The sequence below is a fragment of the Procambarus clarkii genome, chromosome 40 (genome assembly GCF_040958095.1).
Source record: "Procambarus clarkii isolate CNS0578487 chromosome 40, FALCON_Pclarkii_2.0, whole genome shotgun sequence".
In the NCBI taxonomy this organism is placed as follows: Eukaryota; Metazoa; Arthropoda; class Malacostraca; order Decapoda; family Cambaridae; genus Procambarus; species Procambarus clarkii.
The window spans coordinates 19501999-19524570 of record NC_091189.1 but is presented as its reverse complement, the minus strand read 5'-3'; the positions used below and the strand labels follow the sequence as shown (position 1 = coordinate 19524570).

The following is a 22572-nucleotide window of genomic DNA, read 5'->3' as shown; positions in this document are numbered from 1 at the left end:
TTGGAGCAAGACAGGGTTCGAACAGAGGCCAGGGAGGCTGTCGTCTACCTCTACACACAAACACAAGTGTTGAGAAAATCTCGGGAACGCAGGTTCGAGCCCACCGTGCAGCTCCAGACACACTCTCAAGACCTTTCAGGTTGTTGTGGTTTCATTGTGTCCAAGAGTTGCTGAATGGAGACCTGAGTCGATAATTAGAAATGATGGCCTCGGCTGCTTTATACAGATGACACTATGAATAAATATGAAATTGGGCTCGAACTCCCGACCCTGGGAGCCTGGGTGTATGTGAGTATTGCTGTGGGAATCTCAAGGGTTCAGAGACCCCGGGTTCGATACTCAACTGTTGGGCCAGAGGCTTGTCCCAGCGTGGGACGCTTTTTTCCTCGCGACTCTGTAAGCATCCTGGGGTGGTGTGACGGTTAGGTCACAGCGGCGCTACGACCTGCCCGGGGCGTCACAGCGGCGCTACGACCTGTCCGGCGCGTCACAGCGGCGCTACGACCTGTCCGGCGCGTCACAGCGGCGCTACGACCTGTCCGGCGCGTCACAGCGGCGCTACGACCTGTCCGGCGCGTCACAGCGGCGCTACGACCTGCCCGGCGCGTCACAGCGGCGCTACGACCTGTCCGGCGCGTCACAGCGGCGCTACGACCTGCCCGGGGCGTCACAGCGGCGCTACGACCTGTCCGGCGCGTCACAGCGGCGCTACGACCTGTCCGGCGCGTCACAGCGGCGCTACGACCTGTCCGGCGCGTCACAGCGGCGCTACGACCTGTCCGGCGCGTCACAGCGGCGCTACGACCTGTCCGGAGCGTCACAGCGGCGCTACGACCTGTCCGGCGCGTCACAGCGGCGCTACGACCTGTCCGGCGCGTCACAGCGGCGCTACGACCTGTCCGGCGCGTCACAGCGGCGCTACGACCTGTCCGGCGCGTCACAGCGGCGCTACGACCTGTCCGGCGCGTCACAGCGGCGCTACGACCTGTCCGGCGCGTCACAGCGGCGCTACGACCTGTCCGGCGCGTCACAGCGGCGCTACGACCTGTCCGGCGCGTCACAGCGGCGCTACGACCTGTCCGGCGCGTCACAGCGGCGCTACGACCTGTCCGGCGCGTCACAGCGGCGCTACGACCTGTCCGGCGCGTCACAGCGGCGCTACGACCTGTCCGGCGCGTCACAGCGGCGCTACGACCTGTCCGGCGCGTCACAGCGGCGCTACGACCTGTCCGGCGCGTCACAGCGGCGCTACGACCTGTCCGGCGCGTCACAGCGGCGCTACGACCTGTCCGGCGCGTCACAGCGGCGCTACGACCTGTCCGGCGCGTCACAGCGGCGCTACGACCTGTCCGGCGCGTCACAGCGGCGCTACGACCTGTCCGGCGCGTCACAGCGGCGCTACGACCTGTCCGGCGCGTCACAGCGGCGCTACGACCTGTCCGGCGCGTCACAGCGGCGCTACGACCTGTCCGGCGCGTCACAGCGGCGCTACGACCTGTCCGGCGCGTCACAGCGGCGCTACGACCTGTCCGGCGCGTCACAGCGGCGCTACGACCTTTCCGGCGCGTCACAGGAACGTCACCTGCACAGTCCAGACGCCGCCCCCCCCCCAGTACAGTATAACCATCACCGCTAAACACTGTAATTATAGTCATTAACGTAACGCATAAAGGTAATGAGAGCTGCTTTCTCCAGCCTCCCTCCCTCCCTCACTCCCAGCCTCCCTCCCTCACACTCCCAGCCTCCCTCCCTCACACTCCCAGCCTCCCTTCCTCCCTCCCTCCCTCCCTTCTTCACACTCCCTCATACTCCCAGCCTCTCTCTCTCCCTCCCTCCCTCCCTCCCTCACACTCCCAGCCTCCCTCCCTCACACTCCCAGCCTCCCTCCCTCACACTCCCAGCCTCCCTCCCTCACACTCCCAGCCTCCCTCCCTCCCTCACAGTCTGACAGCTCCCATAGCCCTGTTGATCAGGTACCTGTTGGAGGTGCTTGTTTACCTTTATTGATCACATCTTCTAAGATACTTTTATTTAGAGGCGGTTGAGAAGTGTGTGGCCCCAGCCTCTACACAACTCTCACTTACTCTTACTGTGCAACAATCTTCTCTAGTGGAGTACTGTTGCACAATATACATATTCCAAGCTGGTGAAATTGCTGACCTGGAGAACGTGCAAAGATCATTTCCTGCTAGAATCCACACAATAAATCATTTAAACTATTGGTACTGATTAAAAGTTCTAAATCATGTATTCTCTTGAGCGCAGGCGGGAGAGATACATAATAATTTACACGTGGAAAATAGTAGAGGGGCTGGTCCCAAACCTGCACACAGAAATAACATCCACATGAGACCAGGAGGCATGGCAGGATGCAACCCGTTCTCGCAAATTCGTAAAGTCAATATTGACTTATTAACTACGTGCATAGGTGATATACTAAACATAATAGATACCCTTAAAAAGATTCATAGAAAACACCGACCTTACCTAACCTTGTTAGTATCTTAAGATAAGCATCTTATTGCTTCGTAATTACAATTATTAATTAACCTATACCTATTATAGGTTAGGTAATAATTGTAATTACGAAGCAATAAGATGCTTATCTTAACATACTAAGTAGGTTAGGTAAGGTCGGTGTTTTCTATGAATCTTTTTAAGGGTATCTATTATGTTAAGTATGTCACCTATGCACGTAGTTAATAAGTCAATATTGACTTATTAAATTTGCGAGAACGGGTTGCCTAGACTATATGAAGTGGAGTACAGTGTGTCAAAAAAGCTAACTAGGTGATGCTAAAAAATCCCCATCACACAGGATGGTTAGTCATACAGAGGACATGTGATAAGCAGGTCTGCACTGGCAGACTCCGGATGCATTTTGAGGATATCAACACCACAAGATTGAATAAGGTAGCAGTGGTAATACAAGTCCCCATCTCGCAGGATGGTTAGTCATACAGAGCCATGTGTTTAATAGCCGGCACTGGCAAATTTTGGGTATACTGTGAGGATATCTTCAAGAATACGAGAGTGAATAAAGTAATTGCAGAGCTCCAGGTACCTCATGCCAACTGGTCTGAAAGGTCTAATAACTGGGCATTCAGTGATGTAGTGCGGGAGATCATGCCGTAGTTCCTGCTCACAGAGTTTGCAACTGGAGTGCTCAGGATTGGGAGACCCGTCACCTGCAGCCACCTGCCACAGGTAACGGTAACCCAACCTGATCCTTGCAACCACTGTGTCGCACAGTCTAGTGGACGTTTTGTGCTGTCCATAGATGTAGGTTTCAGATCTGAACAAATCATAGCTTTTTATACTAGTACTTTCAGGTCGTTGGGAGTCAGTAAGTTCTTTCCTATCAGATCTGAATGTTTGGACCAATACAGTTTTGACAGCAGAGATGGGGATACCTAGATCTAATTCAACTTCAAACTTGTTACACGCTAGTTTGGCTGCAATGTCTGTCTCATTATGATGGGTTATATTTATGTGTGAGGGTATCCATACAAAGGAGATTCGAGACCCTTTACTCTGTGCATCAATTAGGTCATTTATAATTGGGAGTATTAGGTTCTTGCTGTCGATCTTCCAAGAGAAGTTTTCGATTGCTTGAAGAGCAGACTTTGAATCGCAGAATATTATTCCTCCTCCAATATTTTTTAATGTGCTGGTTGCTAAATGTAATGCTGCTAGTTCTGCTTGTGTGGAGGTAGTGCGCAGCGGCGCAGAAAACTCTACGGAAACAATAACCTTGGTTGTGGTGGAGGCGCACGCATGCGCAGTGAGCCGCCCACCATCGTTGGCGACTCCTAGCTTTACTTGCAACACTGCATAGTGCTGGTATTGGAACTGTTTATCTCTTAATTACTGATAACAGTGTAAGGTGCTTGAGTTGTGTTATGCAGTCTTCATTGTTTTGTTAACGTTTTCTTTCTTGAGCATCCGGTAGTTAACGCGCTTCCTTAACTACTCAATTACCTTGTCTGGCTGAGACCATCTGTTCGCTTAAGATTTTGGCTTTATTCTCGTTAATCGTTTTTTTTGTCTTCGTTATATTGTGGCAGGATTTGGTCCCAGTTGGGGGTCACGGGGAGGGGTCGTGTGGGGTCGGGTGCGGGGGTCGTGTGGGGTCGGGGCGAGGGTCGGGTGCGGGGGTCGGGGCGGGGGTCGTGTGGGGTAGGGTGCGGGGGTCGTGTGGGGTCGGGTGCGGGGGTCGGGGCGGGGGTCGTGTGGGGTCGGGGCGAGGGTCGTGTGGGGTCGGGTGCGGGGGTCGTGTGGGGTAGGGTGCGGGGGTCGTGTGGGGTAGGGTGCGGGGGTCGTGTGGGGGTCGGGTGCGGGGGTCGTGTGGGGTCGGGTGCGGGGGTCGTGTGGGGTCGGGGCGGGGGTCATGTGGGGTCTGGGGTCAACCTCTTACTCCATTTACTGCTCCATAATAATGGAGGTGTTTTGCTTGACCTGAAACATACGAACCCAAGCAACCCACCTAACATATCGGCGCCGATCCACGGAGAACGTCAATATTACTGTGCTCTAAGTTTTAGTAATACGTCGTATTTTTAACGGATTGGGCGATTCCGTTAAAAAACGTGAAGAACTAGGTAATGGGACAAGTTGTTGGGAGACGCCTAACACCTCGAGAGATTACTTGGGCTGCTTCCTAGGATCACTAACTCTGCGGCCCGGTCTCTGACTAAGAGTAATGGGCCGGGATTCATCAAACATTGAGTGGCATTTACGAGATCACTTACGAAGCCACTTACGAGGCCACTTACGAAGCCACTTAGGAAGCCAGCGCATCTTAATCACCCATACACCCCACTCTTGTACCTACAAAGGTACACTATGGCACCCAATTCCCGACCCGTTTATATCATGGGTACAGGGATTACTGCCACAGCCATGGGGGAGGGGGGAGGGGATTTACGTCGTTCCTCCTGAAGAGACGGAATGTCCCCAAATCCGCTCCAGTCTTAAGAAGGAAGCCCCGGGTCTGACCCATTGTCTAAGGCGACGGTTGACAATTGTCTCTGATCTTAAACTGGATCCGCACTGTTTAAAGCCACTCTATAGTACTTGCCCAATTGGCTTTCCCAATGATTGTCCGTCCGTCCGCGTCCGTTTGTCTGCGTCCGTCCGCGTCCGTCTGTCTGCGTCCGTCCGTCCACGTCCGTTTGCGTCCGTCCGTCCACGTCCGTCTGTCCGCGTCCGCCCGTCTGTCCGTGTCCGGTAAGTGAGTGGCTGGCGACACAGGTGTTCATCTGGCAATAACTTGAAGCGGATCGTCTCCGGCTGCTCCGACTTAAGTTGGGATTAGTCCGGATGCCAGTTACGAACGCGCGGGTTTACGAGGCGCGCATTTTTGTGTCCCAGTAATGTAGGGTGAGAGCATGGTAAGTACCACGTAATTAATCCGTTCTGGATTAATGGATTACCTTGTTTGATTGGATGTGCTCGACTCTTGCGGGGCCGCGATGTGGAGACCATGTTCATGATGATGATGACTCCCCTGCACCCCCCCCCCCCCCCCCGCCACACACATACACATACATACGTATACATATATACATTTATTTTAGGCATATATGGAGGTCCGCTCTTAGATCAAACTACTGACTCCCCAGGATCCAACCCTAGAACAGTTGCCTACCTCCCGGATCCTAATGTACTGAAAGGTGAACAGAGGTATTGGGTGAAAGGGAACGTGGCCAACCACTTCTGTCCCGCCCTGGGATCCAACCCGGGATCCTGTTGGAAGCCAGCGCTGGCATCAGACACCACCAAAGAAGGGAAGGTCGGGCAGATTGTGCCTTCCGTAACACTTTCATACAGAAAACATATATATATACAAGCCTGGGGACGCCATACATGGGGCTACGCTCCCCCTTTTTTTTTGTGGGGGGGGGGGGAGTAAAGAGGAAGGAGAGGCATAGGTGAAGGGAAGTATGGAAGTGGGAAATACAGTGAGAGGTATGAAAGCAGGCGGGCTGTCCGCCTTGCTGACACGATGTGTGGGTGTTGGCAGCTAAGCTAAGCTGGCTCCCTCTTGTCAGGGAGTTGAGTGTGTGAGAGGTTCTTCACATGTGTTTCACCATATATGGATGTCCATAGATGAATACTGTGTAGCATTATATATATACACACTCCGATGCTTCCACACATGTTATTCTGTTTAATGCTCTTTATTTTATTATTATTTATCGAGTTGTCATACATACATATTATTTCTCGTTGTCATACATACATATTATTTCTCGTTGTTCATACATACACATATATGAACTGTTCATATATATACATATATAACTCATCTGGGGATTATATACTGTGGGGCGGGGTTTTCGTCCAGAGAATCGAGGCTCTTGGGCCACCAGCTGTGGGAGCGGGGCGTCTCATCTTGGAGTAATCTTTCAAACATTAGGTGCTTTAACATTTCGATGGTGTTCCATACCCTGATGGCTTGGTGCTGCAGTCTGATGTTTAGTGGCTGTATGTTCAGGAGTTCGTGGAGCTCCTGGATTGTCTGATCATATGGTGGACGGTGTTTTGCTGCTCTCCTTAGCGCCTTATTTTGTACTGCTTGCAGTTTCTGCATGTTAGTTTTCTTTATGGTGTGTAGTGGTACTGGGGGATATTCTAGATGTGGCCGAACTAGAGCCTCATCTCCTCTAGAGCCTCTACGCTCCCCACCACCCCCCACTATACACATATACCCCCCCCCCCCGCCATATACACTCTCTGCTCCCACATTGTATGACAATCATCACCTGCGTTTATCAACAGTATTTGAGGTTAAGTTCCGCCAATGATTTCTTTATCCTCCCCCCCCCCCTACAACGGTTCCCACGGTTGGGGACTCTCTGGGAAAGTTGGAGAGGGGGAGGGTTGGGGGAGGGAAGTTAAGAGTGAGGGGGAATATGAGGGGAGGAAGGGAGGGGGGGGGCTGAGTAAGATGGAGGTGGCGGGGAAGGGGGGAAGTAGACGCCACAATAGTTCTAATGAAGAGTGACGTAGTCAGACCGGCGTAACTCACTCTGTGAGGGGGGGTGGGGAGGGGGGTATGTGTGAGGTCCTGTGAGGGAGAGGGGAGTAGTGAGGAGATATAGGGGGGGGGGCTAGTTTGATGATCATGGGGGAGAGAACTCAGGTTCTGTGCAGGGGAATAGTGAGGTTATGAGGGTTACAGTGAGGGGAAGTAATGAGGACGGTGTTGCAGGAAGTGGAAGAGTGGGAGAATGAGGCATGAGTGATGCAACCCGTTCTCGCAAATTTAATAAGTCAATATTGACTTATTAAATATGTGCATAGGTGACATACTTAACATAATAGATACCCTTAAAAAGATTCATAGAAAACACCGACCTTACCTAACCTTGTTAGTATCTTAAGATAAGCATCTTATTGCTTCGTAATTACAATTATTACCTAACCTATAATAGGTATAGGTTAAGTAATAATTGTAATTACGAAGCAATAAGATGCTTATCTTAAGATACTAACAAGGTTAGGTAAGGTCGGTGTTTTCTATGAATCTTTTTAAGGGTATCTATTATGTTTAGTATATCACCTATGCACGTAGTTAATAAGTCAATATTGACTTTACGAATTTGCGAGAACGGGTTGAGTGATGAGTGTCAACAAGGTGCTGCCTTCGCTGTTAATGTTATGGTTTGATCCCTAATTTCAACCTGCCCTCATAAAGCCTTCACAACCTGCCCTCATAAAGCCTTCACAACCTGCCCTCATAAAGCCTTCACAACCTGCCCTCATAAAGCCTTCACAACCTGCGCACGAGCTGGAACTTGTCCTCATTTAAATATATTATTTTCTGTAGCCCATTGAAAGACCTGATTTACATCTGATTGGAGGCTCGCTGTGCTCTCTATGTTGTCTACTCTCATGAAAATCCTAGTGTCATCTGCAAAGGATGATAGTCCTATAGATTGTGTCCTTGTCTATGTCCGATATGAGGATGAGAAAAAGTACTGGAGCAAGCACAGTACCCTGGGGGACTGAGCTCTTCACGGTTGATGGACCGGATTTTACCGTGTTGAAAATTACACGCTAGGTTCTGTTCGTTAGGAAATTAAAGATCTATTTCCCCTTCTCTGCCAGTAATTCCTTTTGACCCTATATTGTGCTCAATAACACCATGGTCACATTTGTCGAAAATCTGGGTATAATTACATCAGCGTTTTGTTTGTCTTCCATGGCATCTAATGCCATGTCATAGTGGTCCAGCAACTGTGACAGGCAAGAGCGTCCTGTTCTGAACCCATGTTGTCTGGGGTTATGGAGATGCTGGGATTCCATGTATTTTGTGATCTTACTTCTTAGCACTCTTTGAAATATTTTTATGATGCATGATGCATGTTTATGATGCATGATGCCTATCAGTCTGTAATTTTTGTCTCAGCTTTATTCCCTCTTTTATGGAGTGGTGCTATCTCTGCTGTATTTAGTATGTCATATGATTACAACAGTAACTAGGCTCCGTCTCCAAATGAAGTTAACGGCCTGCGACAGTGTTTTTTTTTCAATTCATGCACAGTCATGCCCTTGTACATAAGTCATTTTATATCACAAGATATTCAAGAAGAGGCTCTTGACAGTCTGTATATACGACAGTTTACATCTATGGTGAGTCACAGTTACTAGTCTTGCTCCACACCCACCCAACTGGGCGGCAGGTTTACAGTCATGTGCTCCACACCCACCCAACTGGGCGGCAGCTTTACAGTCATGTGCTCCACACCCACCCAACTGGGCGGCAGCTTTACAGTCATGTGCAGGCTGCACCTACAGTAAGCGAACTTTGGATACTTGGCTAAGATTCCAGGCAGTACATCATTATGGATAAAGTACTTAGACATTTCTTGAACATCTTTCCTTGTGGAGGTTCCGTGGACCAACGTCCCAGCGGCCCGGTCTCCGACCAGGCGGCCAGGTTGGTCGTCTGGTCAGCCAGTCTGTTGGACGCAGCTGCTCGCAGCCTGACGTATGAATCACAGCCTGGTTGATCAGGTATCGTTTGGAGGTGTTTATCGGGTTCTCTCTTGAACACCGTAAGAGGCCGGCCAGTTTTGCCCCTTATGTGTAGCGGGAGAGTGTTGAAACCTCTTTACAGATAACTTTGACTGAGTTAACTCTGAATTCTGCTATTTTTATTCACCTCGATTACATAGTAACGCAAAGTATGTTCGTATTTCTCCATAGGTATTTTACATTTAAAATATAATTTAGAATTTACATTTAGTCAAGTCTATATCAGCAGATGTTGCAAACTGCCAGAGGTACTTGTAGCCGAGCCTAAGCCTAGCAGAGGTAGGCTTAGAACGTCCAGAAGTCTGCTAACCTTATTGGATGACCCCGTGGACGAGCGGTTCATCCTGCATAATAGAATGATGATAGAAGGAGCAACTGGTGTGAACTTCACTTTGCCTCGTGTCTACTAGACTTTGTTGCAATCACCGCAACATTGCTACCCCCCCCCCACCCCCACCCTCAGGCTGCTCGGAGGCAGTTGCAGGCTTCTGTGCTCATTGGAAGGGACCCTGGCTTTCAGCAAAGAAGGCTTGGAGGGCTTGTGCCTAGCAGGGCGTCAGTGCAAGGGTTGGAGTAGAATAACGGTGTTGGTCGTAAGTGTGTTGGTCGTAAGTGTGTTGGTCGTAAGTGTGTGTTGGTGGTAAGTGTGTGTTGGTGGTAAGTGTGTGTTGGTGGTAAGTGTGTGTTGGTGGTAAGTGTGTGTTGGTGGTAAGTGTGTGTTGGTGGTAAGTGTGTGTTGGTGGTAAGTGTGTGTTGGTGGTAAGTGTGTGTTGGTGGTAAGTGTGTGTTGGTGGTAAGTGTGTGTTGGTGGTAAGTGTGTGTTGGTGGTAAGTGTGTGTTGGTGGTAAGTGTGTGTTGGTGGTAAGTGTGTGTTGGTGGTAAGTGTGTGTTGGTGGTAAGTGTGTGTTGGTCGTAAGTGTGTGTTGGTCGTAAGTGTGTGTTGGTCGTAAGTGTGTGTTGGTCGTAAGTGTGTGTTGGTCGTAAGTGTGTGTTGGTCGTAAGTGTGTGTTGGTCGTAAGTGTGTGTTGGTCGTAAGTGTGTGTTGGTCGTAAGTGTGTGTGGGTCGTAAGTGTGTGTGGGTCGTAAGTGTGTGTGGGTCGTAAGTGTGTGTGGGTCGTAAGTGTGTGTGGGTCGTAAGTGTGTTGGTCGTAAGTGTATTGGTCGTAAGTGTGTGTGGGTCGTAAGTGTGTGTGGGTCGTAAGTGTGTGTGGGTCGTAAGTGTGTGTGGGGGAGGTTGTGTCTGCCCATCACCTCTAACCGCCTCACGGACCGACTTCATTAATGTCAATCATCTGGCCGGGAATGATTAGCAAGTCCGGATAATTACATGATTACCATCCCTCCACCGGCTCTGATCTCAATCTGACGTGTCAATTGACCTCGGGTACGAGCAGCAGCGTCCAACAGCCTGCTTGACCAGACCAGGAGGCTCCGGGGTCATTGTATGGAAGGGAAGAAGGCCGTACTCTAGCGGTGATTGATGGTACGGAGCCGAGTGTAATGATCTGTGTACAAGATTGATGACAGGTAGACGAGATTGATGACAGGTAGATGTGATTGACGATAGTTATACAAGATTGATGACAGGTAGACGAGATTGATGCCAGGTAGACGCCATTGATGACAGGTAGACGACACTGATGCCAGGTACCTTACCTTGAGGTTACCTTGAGGTGCTTCCGGGGCTTAGCGTCCCCGCGGCCCGATCGTCGACCAGGCCTCCTGGTTGCTGGACTGATCAACCAGGCTGTTGGACGCGGCTGCTCGCAGCCTGACGTATGAGTCACAGCCCTAGAGAGCTCTAGTGTCTTGATAAGTATCATCATTGGTATGACGTCCCTTGTTTGGAAAGTCCTTGTTATCCAACCTGTCATTTTTCTTGCAGTCGTGACAGCTACTTTATGGTGTTCTGTAAAGGTAAAGTCTTCTCACATGATTACTCCTACATCCTTTACGTTGAAATGTGAAATACCTAACGGTAATGACTAACGGACGCGGCGGTCGTTCGCCAGAGTAACGGAGGCGGCGATCGTTCGCCAGGGTAACGGAGGCGGCGATCGTTCGCCAGGGTAACGGAGGCGGCGGTCGTTCGCCAGGGTAACGGAGGCGGCGATCGTTCGCCAGGGTAACGGAGGCGGCGATCGTTCGCCAGGGTAACGGAGGCGGCGATCGTTCGCCAGGGTAACGGAGGCGGCGGTCGTTCGCCAGGGTAACGGAGGCGGCGATCGTTCGCCAGGGTAACGGAGGCGGCGATCGTTCGCCAGGGTAACGGAGGCGGCGATCGTTCGCCAGGGTAACGGAGGCGGCGATCGTTCGCCAGGGTAACGGAGGCGGCGATCGTTCGCCAGAGTAACGGAGGCGGCGATCGTTCGCCAGAGTAACGGAGGCGGCGATCGTTCGCCAGAGTAACGGAGGCGGCGATCGTTCGCCAGAGTAACGGAGGCGGCGATCGTTCGCCAGAGTAACGGAGGCGGCGATCGTTCGCCAGAGTAACGGAGGCGGCGATCGTTCGCCAGAGTAACGGAGGCGGCGATCGTTCGCCAGAGTAACGGAGGCGGCGATCGTTCGCCAGAGTAACGGAGGCGGCGATCGTTCGCCAGAGTAACGGAGGCGGCGATCGTTCGCCAGAGTAACGGAGGCGGCGATCGTTCGCCAGAGTAACGGAGGCGGCGATCGTTCGCCAGAGTAACGGAGGCGGCGATCGTTCGCCAGAGTAACGGAGGCGGCGATCGTTCGCCAGAGTAACGGAGGCGGCGGTCGTTCGCCAGAGTAACGGAGGCGGCGGTCGTTCGCCAGAGTAACGGAGGCGGCGGTCGTTCGCCAGAGTAACGGAGGCGGCGATCGTTCGCCAGAGTAACGGAGGCGGCGATCGTTCGCCAGAGTAACGGAGGCGGCGGTCGTTCGCCAGAGTAACGGAGGCGGCGGTCGTTCGCCAGAGTAACGGAGGCGGCGGTCGTTCGCCAGAGTAACGGAGGCGGCGATCGTTCGCCAGAGTAACGGAGGCGGCGGTCGTTCGCCAGAGTAACGGAGGCGGCGGTCGTTCGCCAGAGTAACGGAGGCGGCGGTCGTTCGCCAGAGTAACGGAGGCAGCAGACATTTTTCACTGGCCTCTTCCTTGCGGCAGACGCAGGCGACGGGTGATCCAGCAGACAATTTCCGGAGGTCGTGTTGTCGTTGTGGCGCCACGACCCGCCTGCATGCCGAGATGGGCGGGGGGGGGGGACGGGGGAGGGGGTTGAATGCGTAGTATTGGGGAGATTAGTGCCTCGTAGAACACCTTCACCTCGTAGTGGGGAGGGGGGGGGGGGGGTTCATGGGGAGGGGGGTTCATGGGGAGGGGGGTTCATGGGGAGGGGGGTTCATGGGGAGGGGGGAGAGCCAGTAATGGGAGACTGCAGATATCGGCTTAGGCATGAGATGAAAGGACAATGTAATGCATATTTACTTCCAGGCCGCCGCCCCCTGTTGCTCATGTTCTTTATTCCCCTCTCCCCACCCCTTATATTCCCCTCTTACCCCCCTCTCCCCTTCCTTTCCCCCTCCTCCCCACTCCCCCCCCTCTCCCCCCTCCCTCCCCCTCTTCCCACCTCCCTCCTCCTCACAATCTCTACACAAGGAAGAACTCTCCTTAGCAGACGCAAGAATACGTCGTGTGGTGGTCCTCAAGGCTCTCACGTCTCCCAGCCACAATGTACACTAAGAATATTCACTAAGAATGTACACTAAGAATGTACACTAAGAATGTACACTAAGAATGCTCTCCAGTATTCACCAGATATACAGGTAATATCTTGTAAGTGACAATATGTAACAAATCGGGTTGGTAATCTATATATATAAAAGTAGCATTATTCTATGTGTTCACAATTCGTGCAATCTTGTTAATTTCATTGTATGGCCTTCATTATGCACCCCATACCCGTGTTGTGGGCGGTAGTGGAAAGGGTTACAGAGGCACATAATGGGCTCAGGGACTGAACCCTATAGTTAGTTTACCTAAGTAAGTGCGACACTTGTAACGCGAGTTACTCAATTGTTATTATTACATACACATTATATATATATATATATATATATATATATATATATATATATATATATATATATATATATATATATATATATATATATATATATATATATATATATATATATATCTGATATGGAGCATAGGAGCATACATGGAGAGGATTCTGGGATGTCTTCTTCTCCCCGATCCCGGCCCGAGGTCAGGCTCGACTTGTGATAGCTTTGTCCAACAGGCTGTTGCTTGGAGCGGCCCGCAGGCCCACACATCCACTACAGTCTGGTTGATCCAGCACTTCTTGCAAGAACTTATTGTTGTGGAGTCTCTGGATTTGAACGTTCTCATAATCCATCCTATCATTTTCCTGGCGGCCGCTATATTTGCTCGGTTATGTTCACTAAATGTCGGGTCGTCAGACATCATAATTCCCAGATCTTTTACGTGTTGCTTTCCTTCTATGAGTAGGTCTGATTGTGTCCTGTACCCTGTGTTTCGTTTAACTTCCTCGTTTCCACCATACCTCAGTACCTGGAACTTGTCACCGTTAAACATCATGTTATTTTCAATTGCGCCTGTCGAAGACTTTATTAATGTCTGTCTGCAGTTTTTCAGTGTCTTCTACAAAGGAAATTTTCATGCGGATTTTTGTATCACCTGCAAAGAATGACACGAGAATGAGAACTCATTAAAATGGTAAAGTGAACCTGACGGCTTGTTCATCACTCTAATAATTGTTATTGTAAGCCTGCTCTTGTTTTGATTTTCTTGTACACGTGAATAATGTGTATGAATTATGTAAGTTTATTCAGTGGTGTACATGTTCAACCATATGTGAATAATGCTACTGAGTTGAAATGTATTGAAAATGTAACAAGGAAACCATACGCACAGTTGAAGAACACTACTAGCAGGCGCGGAGAACATTGCAAGAACAAAGACTTAAGCCTTCAACCAGACACTCTAGACGTTGCTGCAGGTGGTGGTGGTGGTGGTGTCCCATCGACCAGTTTGTGATGGGTAGGTGGACCGTCGGGATGCTAGGAACAATAGCCGGGGTGATCAGGCGGTCACCAGGGAGCGGAGTGGAGAAGAAACCTGCAAATTAAACACAAGTACACACACAAAGATTCTGGTTTCATACTTGTATGCCTACAGTGTCGCCTGTGTTCCTCCTGCACCCCCTCTCTCCCCCCACCCTGTCTCTCCCCCACCCTGTCTCTCCCCCACCCTGTCTCTCCCCCACCCTGTCTCTCCCCCACCCTGTCTCTCCCCCACCCTGTCTCTCCCCCACCCTGTCTCTCCCCCACCCTGTCTCTCCCCCACCCTGTCTCTCCCCCACCCTGTCTCTCCCCCACCCTGTCTCTCCCCCACCCTGTCTCTCCCCCACCCTGTCTCTCCCCCACCCTGTCTCTCCCCCACCCTGTCTCTCCCCCACCCTGTCTCTCCCCCACCCTGTCTCTCCCCCACCCTGTCTCCCCCCACCCTGTCTCCCCCCACCCCCACCTTCCTCCACCTCTGACGCCTACTACCCAAGGCACCAAAGGGGGAAGGGTGACATTGGTGTCCCTGGCACTGTGTGTGTGTGTGTGTGTGTGTGTGTGTGTGTGTGTGTGTGTGTGTGTGTGTGTGTGTGTGTGTGTGTGTGTGTGTGTGTGACAATTTGCTGTACCGTGAGTACTCACAAGTAGGCCTAATGAATATTCTTTTGTGTTACAGGTGAGTGTTGGAGCCTGGGAACCCGGCGGTGGTGATGTATCGTATTTTATGTATTACTCTGTAATATCAACCCCATCTTCTGTTTATTAATTTCTTACAGCAAACCCCTTATTGAGTTTGCCCAAATGGTTCCTGAATCTTACCAGTCCTGAAGTGTAAATATGGATTCCTAGGCCTAATAGAGTACACACTAGGCCTATGAATGTTTAAATTTGAATTTTGGCATTTTTCAGGCCTATACAAAATATATAGGAAAAGGCGTGAATTGTGTTGTCTGGAACAGCCTCTTGTTGTACACGTCCGTGTAAATAGTTGCTCTGAGTATTATTGTTTTAGGAAGATTGGAGGATATATAGTGTGTGTATATATATAAATTATGTATATATAGTAAATGAATTTATAAAAAAATGGAAAAAATTAGATCAGTGATTGCAATGCGAATCTGTATTTCTTACGTTTTCACTTAACGCAAAGAAATGCGTTACGTTGAGCCCGTCAACATCATCGGAGGCAAGTGCAGGCAAATAAACTGATATATATGATGAATATACGCGATTCATAGTCAGGCTGCGAGCAGGCACGTCCAACAGCCTGGTTGACCAGACGACGAACCGAGAGGGCTGGTCAGAGACCGAGCCGCGGGGACATTGATCCCCGGAGGCAACACAAGATAGGTAGCATATATGTAACCGCGAAGGTCGAGGTGAAGACACCATTTGGTCACCATTTGGTCCGGGAGACATCTCCCGTCACGCAGGGTGCAGTCGCACCTCCACAGATCCAGTATCATCATTTTTTGATAATGGTAATGGCTCATAAGGACCACCACTTACGGGCTATTCATGCCCATGCCACCTTTTCGCTGGCTTAATCTTCATCAATCGAGGTGAAGAGGGTCCCGCGAACCGGAAAATAAATCTCGCGTCTATATGAGTTACTTCTATTCCCATTCACGAGTGGGAATTGTAAGAAAGAAATGAACAAACTGTATATATTTTTCTCCAATAACTTTTTTTTTTTTAATAAATATGAAGAGGTACTCAGGGCTGTAGTTTGCTCTCCTCCCACTCCATAAGAAACATTTTAACGCGCACATTATAATAATGGCTACAAAAGAAATATAAATTATACGATTGATTAAGTAAAAAAAGTTACCTTTTTGTATAAGAAAAAACTGAGCAAGCAAGTTGACTCCCTTCTTCCATGTTACTTAAGATTATCTTGAGATGATTTCGGGGCTTTAGTGTCCCCGCGCCCCGGTCCTCGACCAGGCCTCCACCCCCAGGAAGCAGCCCGTGACAGCTGACTAACACCCAGGTACCTATTTTACTGCTAGGTAACAGGGGCATAGGGTGAAAGAAACTCTGCCCATTGTTTCTCGCCGGCGCCTGGGCTCGAACCCAGGACTACAGGATCACAAGTCCCGGGTGCTGGCCGCTCGGCCGACCGGCTCCCCGTGTGGGCGGGCGTTGGTATGTTCCATTACCCGTTTAGGATAACATAGTTGATATCTGCCGTGGCGAGTGTGGGTGATATAGCAAGATAACAGACACATGTTGTCGAAGCTTCCCAGAGCGTCTGTGATGGTGCTTCAGAGACGACCACGCCAGGGGGCCAGACTCACGAAGCAGTTACGCAAGCACTTACGAACCTGTACATCTTTTCTCAATCTTTGGCGGCTTTGTTTACAATCATTAAACAGTTAATGAGCTCCGAAGCACCAGGAGGCCGTTTAAAACAATAACAACAGTTGATTGGCAAATTTTCAAGCTTGTAAACTGTTTAATAAATGTAACCAAAGCCGTCAAAGATTGAAGAAAGATGTACACGTTCGTAAGTACTTGCGTAACTGCTTCGTGAATCTGGCTCCGGAACAACTGTGCACAGTTTGACCCGATGTCTCTAGATCCAGCCCGTCCTCCAAACAAAGCTCCAAAAGTGATTCCATGCACCCGCCAAACCCCAGCTGTTTATGAATGAAAAGCGGTTTACACACGACTCACAACTGCTGACGTTCGAACATATCCGGAACAAGTGCTTCACTGACGAATTTTGTTCGAATCACAACGCTGTAAATGCTTCACCCACGTACTACAAATACAAATAATCGCCAACAGAACCTAAACACCTAACCTATCCTATGCCTATATATGCACAATATGCTAATATATTATAATATTAATTTATAATTGAGAAAATTCCCGTTTTGAATGAACAGCATGTTAAAATTTATGAATGCGTCTGTGGGGTTGACCGCTGGATGTAATGGACTTGAGTCGAGGACGGGTTGCTTGGCTGGAATGGACTTGTAAGGCCAAGTAATTATAACCATACTTAAGTGAATTTACATTCCTTCCCACTTTGATTTTTATTAAAGAAAAAAATACAGTATATCTGTAGATCCGGGCAGGTGCATTGATGGGGGTTATGAGGGGGGGGGGGGGTTGCAAGTGAGGGGGGTGCAATGGGGGGATATAGAAGGGGGGGAGGGAACTGTCAGGGGGAAAGCGCCAAGCCATTACGACTATATAGCACTGGGAAGGGGGGTCAGGATAAGGATTTCGGGATGGGACGGCGGGAAGGAATGGTGCCCAACCACTTTGACGGTCGGGGATTGTGTGTGCTCCTCAACCACCACAAAAACCAACGCCCCTGATCACAGGTGTTTTTTTACCTGTCATCCCACTAATGTCTGACCCTTTTTATTTTTTTGTTTGCCATCAATCAGGCGGCCATCAGGTGTTTCCGCCTCGCTAATGAGGGGATCTGATGTCTACTCACCTGATTCGCCGCCTCTGATGGAACCTTTAACTCGTACTAGTTTCCTCTCACTTGTTTTGGCCTTATAAATTGGTGGGTTTTGCTCCGGTTTTTTGGCAATTTTGTAATTTCAGTTTTTGCCAGTTTCCGTGACCCATATTTTGGTTGGTAATGCGTAATTGGCTGATTGTAATTGTTTCAGTTTGGCGGAGGGGTTTAAGTAGTTTTTCCCCTATTTTTGTGAGTTTTTTTGTTTGTTTTAGGTCAGTAAATTAACATTGTGTTTTCGTTATTTGTTTTATCTGTTTTGTTCTTTGTTTCTTGTTTTCTAACCCCCCTGCTACCCCCCTCCCCCCCTCTCTTTCTCTCTCTCTCTCTTCCCCCTTCTCCCTTCTCCCTCTCTCTCTCTCTCCTCCCCCCTCTCTCCTCCCCTTTCTCTCTTCCTCCCTCTCTCTCTCTTTCTCCCTCTCTCTCTTCCTCCCTCTCTCTCTCTCTCTCTCTCTTCCCCCATCTCTCTCTTCCTCCCTTTCTATTCCTCCCCTCTCCCTCTTCCCCCTCTCCCTCCCCCTACCTCTCCCCCCTCCTCCCCAGCATGAGACACGTCTGGAGAACATCCGTAACCTGTAAGATGTTATCAGGTCGTTCTTCATGACCAGTTGTCAACCAGCTTCCTTTATCACGTGACCCAGGTGGGCGGGGCTATGGCTACCCCCCCCCCGTCCCTCGACTACAGGTGTTTTGTGAGTGTTGGAGGTGTTTACCTGGCCCAAGGTAAGATCAGGTGTTCCTTATCTTAGTTAGATAAGGATATATACTAACTTATATACTAACTATAGGGTTATAGGGTTAAGCTCCATACACCATTAAGGTAAGGTCGTCAGAGCAAATGGCGGGGGGGGGGACCTTTGACAAGCTGCCGGCTTCCTGTCCTCATCGAGGTTACTAGTATTAGTGGCCCCTCAGGGGAATTCTGGTAGATTAAACTGTGGTGGCGAGCACTCCCCCCTCCCATAGCAAGATAATTCTTACCCCCCCCCCCCCCAGGCAGGGGGATACTTCCTCTCGGCCAAGAAGTCCCCCCTCTCTACACGGTTGCAGATCCCCGTGTCCCTGGTCTCCCCTGGTGTCCCTGGTGTCCCTGGTCTTTCCTACAGGTCCGGTGCCACGAGGCCCGTGGCCCTGTTTTGAGTAACGGGATGGAGCGGAAAAGTGCGGCTTGAAACAGGAAAGATGGGAAATTATGGGGCAGGAGCGGCGACTGCTGCTGAGTAGTGGGATGGAGGGGGTGTGGGGCGTGTAGAGCCACAGGGGGGAGGGGTGTGGGGGCGTGTTGAGCCACAGGGGTGTGGAGGGGGTGTGGGGGCGGGTAGAGCCACATGGGGGGCGGGGGTGTGGGGGGGGGGTCAATAGTGCCACAGTAGCCTGTTAGGCTTCAGGCCAGATATTTAAACCGGTTATTTACCACAACGTAGTGTTTCCCTGGAACCCGATCCGGGAATAAATTTACATCAAGGTCCACAACCCTGCCGAGCGTCGGTAGTGGGGGCCACGAGGCGTCGGTAGTGGGGGCCACGAGGCGTCGGTAGTGGGGGCCACGAGGCGTCGGTAGTGGAGGCCACGAGGCGTCGGTAGTGGGGGCCACGAGGCGTCGGTAGTGGGGGCCACGGGGCGTCGGTAGTGGGGGCCACGAGGCGTCGGTAGTGGGGGCCACGAGGCGTCGGTAGTGGAGGCCACGAGGCGTCGGTAGTGGGGGCCACGAGGCGTCGGTAGTGGGGGCCACGGGGCGTCGGTAGTGGGGGCCACGGGGCGTCGGTAGTGGGGGCCACGAGGCGTCGGTAGTGGGGGCCACGAGGCGTCGGTAGTGGGGGCCACGAGGCGTCGGTAGTGGGGGCCACGAGGCGTCGGTAGTGGGGGCCACGAGGCGTCGGTAGTGGGGGCCACGGGGCGTCGGTAGTGGGGGCCACGGGGCGTCGGTAGTGGGGGCCACGGGGCGTCGGTAGTGAGGGCCACGGGGCGTCGGTAGTGGGGGCCACGGGGCGTCGGTAGTGAGGGCCACGAGGCGTCGGTAGTGAGGGCCACGGGGCGTCGGTAGTGGGGGCCACGGGGCGTCGGTAGTAAGGGCCACGGGGCGTCGGTAGTGAGGGCCACGGGGCGTCGGTAGTGGGGGCCACGGGGCGTCGGTAGTGGGGGCCACGGGGCGTCGGTAGTGGGGGCCACGAGGCGTCGGTAGTGAGGGCCACGAGGCGTCGGTAGTGAGGGCCACGGGGCGTCGGTAGTGGGGGCCACGGGGCGTCGGTAGTGGGGGCCACGGGGCGTCGGTAGTGGGGGCCACGGGGCGTCGGTAGTGGGGGCCACGAGGCGTCGGTAGTGGGGGCCACGAGGCGTCGGTAGTGGGGGCCACGGGGCGTCGGTAGTGGGGGCCACGGGGCGTCGGTAGTGGGGGCCACGGGGCGTCGGTAGTGGGGGCCACGGGGCGTCGGTAGTGGGGGCCACGGGGCGTCGGTAGTGGGGGCCACGGGGCGTCGGTAGTGGGGGCCACGGGGCGTCGGTAGTGGGGGCCACGGGGCGTCGGTAGTGGGGGCCACGGGGCGTCGGTAGTGGGGGCCACGGGGCGTCGGTAGTGGGGGCTACGGGGCGTCGGTAGTGGGGGCCACGAGGCGTCGGTAGTGGGGGCCACGGGGCGTCGGTAGTGAGGGCCACGGGGCGTCGGCAGTGGGGGCCACGAGGCGTCGGCAGTGGGGGCCACGAGGCGTCGGTAGTGGGGGCCACGAGGCGTCGGTAGTGGGGGCCACGAGGCGTCGGTAGTGGGGGCCACGAGGCGTCGGCAGTGGGGGCCACGAGGCGTCGGCAGTGGGGGCCACGAGGTGTCGGTAGTGGGGGCCACGAGGCGTCGGTAGTGGGGGCCACGAGGCGTCGGTAGTGGGGGCCACGAGGCGTCGGTAGTGGGGGCCACGGGGCGTCGGTAGTGAGGGCCACGGGGCGTCGGTAGTGGAGGGCCACCAGCTTCCCGTTTTTGTGATCCTTCTGTACAAAGATTATAGATTCAGGAATTATAGATGCTTGCTGTGTGGGTTAACCCCCCCCCCCTCCTCCCCCCCCCTCTTCTATTCCATCTGTCCCCTCCTCTTCCATCTCTCCCCGCCTCCCCTCCCCCAGGCGTCCCTGGGCAGGGAGTACACACTCTGCAATTTGCGTTTTGGCTGCAATAATTCGTGGGTTGCAGATGACTTGGTGCGTTGTTGGATATGGTGATGTAGTGATGGTGATGCCTGGCTTTGGTGGTAATGGTGGTGGTGAGTGTGATGATGGTGAGTGGTCGTGATGGCTGGTTGTGGTGGTGGTGAGTGTGATGGTGAGTGGTGGTGATGGCTGGTTGTGGTGATGATGGTGATTGTGATGATGGTGAGTGGTGGTGATGGCTGGTTGTGGTGATGCCTTGTGGTGGTGGTGAGTGTGATGATAATGAGTGGTGGTGATGGCTGGTTGTGGTGGTGAGTGTGATGATGGTGAGTGGTGGTGATGGCTGGTTGTGGTGGTGAGTGTGATGGTGATTGCTGGTTGTGGTGGTGAGTGTGATGATGGTGAATGGTGGTGATTGCTGGTTGTGGTGGTGAGTGTGATGATGGTGAGTGGTGGTTGTGGTGGTGAGTGTGATGATGGTGAGTGATGGTGAGTGGTGGTTGTGGTGGTGAGTGCGATGATGGCGAGTGATGGTGAGTGGTGGTTGTGGTGGTGAGTGTGATGATGGTGAGTGATGGTGATGGTGGTGGTTACCTCACCATGCTCCGATACCTGTCCTCATTCTCTTATCAGACAACGGTACAAACTATAGTATTGTATCATCCTTTGTAAGAGTGATGATACAGTACTGTAGCAGCGAGTGATGATACAGTACAATACAAATGACATGTTGGATAACAAGAACCACCTTCGTCTTCTTTACTCCCACAAACAACATTTGGCCGACCCCTCACAAGCTATACAAGAGATACAGAAAAATCCAAAATATTTTTTCACATGCGCAAAATCAAAAACCTCGACCGGTATTGGACCGTTAATTACAAGTGAAGGTACGTACACAGAGGACAACAAAGAAATTAGTGAAATTCTACGAAGCCAGTATGAGGTTATGTTTAGCACACCAATAAACAACATGAAAGTTGATGACCCAGACAGCTTCTTTATGAATGACATTCAAGCTGCAGATAATATAACGGATATTACCACAAACTCGTAAGACTTTGAAAGAGAAATTGACAATATGCCTATTCACTCAGCTCCTGGGCCTGACTCATGGAATTCAATATTCATAAAGAAATGTAAAGTACCAGTAGCGCGAGCACTCAGCGTAATATGGAGAAAGTGCCTGGATACAGGGGAGATACCAGCAGCACTTAAATCTGCAGATATAGCTCCTTTGTACAAGGGGGGGAGTAAAGCCTTGCCAAAAAATTATAGGCCAGTTGCACTAACATCACACATAATAAAAGTGTTTGAATGAGTGATTAGGAATCAAATTTCTAGTTTTATGGAAAACAATGAGTTGCACAACCCAGGAGGACAACATGGATTTAGAGCGGGAAGATCCTGTCTGTCACAGTTACTCAACCACTATGACAAAATCACAGAAGCTCTAGAAAAAAAAGCAAAAAAGCAGATGTTGTATACACAGACTTTCCAAAGGCGTTCGACAAATGTGACCATGGGGTGATAGCACACAAAATGAGGTCAATGGGAATAACTGGAAAAGTAGGACGCTGGATACTCAATTTCCTGTCGAACAGAACACAGAGAGTAACAGTCAATCAAATAAAATAGAGTCCAAGCGAAGTTAAAAGCTCTGTACCTGTACAAGGTACAGTCCTTGCACCGCTACTGTTCCTTATTCTCATATCAGATATAGACAAAAATACACGTCACAGCTTCGTGTCATCCTTCGCAGATGACACAAAAATCAGCATGAAAATTACCTCTGCTGAAGACATTGAAAAATTACAAGCAGATGTCAACAAAGTTTTTGATTG

At 51.4% G+C, this 22572-nt stretch overlaps 3 protein-coding genes across 3 annotated transcripts in view; 2 read left to right on the top strand and 1 right to left on the bottom strand.

Annotated features, from left to right (window-relative positions):
* Positions 1-1636, top strand: part of LOC138372818 (uncharacterized protein slr1819-like) — a 29311-nt gene extending 27675 nt beyond the window's left edge. The window contains exon 2 of the mRNA XM_069338479.1: positions 427-1636. Within this exon, the coding sequence (XP_069194580.1) occupies positions 427-1636 (1210 nt within the window). The remainder of the gene's footprint in view (positions 1-426) is intronic.
* Positions 1-22572, top strand: part of LOC123757756 (ephrin-B1) — a 254137-nt gene that overhangs the window by 25037 nt on the left and 206528 nt on the right. The gene's annotated exons all lie outside the window — the stretch shown is intronic.
* Positions 18981-22572, bottom strand: part of LOC138372817 (uncharacterized) — a 38917-nt gene continuing 35325 nt past the window's right edge. The window contains exon 2 of the mRNA XM_069338478.1: positions 18981-20572. Coding sequence (XP_069194579.1) covers positions 18981-20572 — 1592 coding nt within the window. The remainder of the gene's footprint in view (positions 20573-22572) is intronic.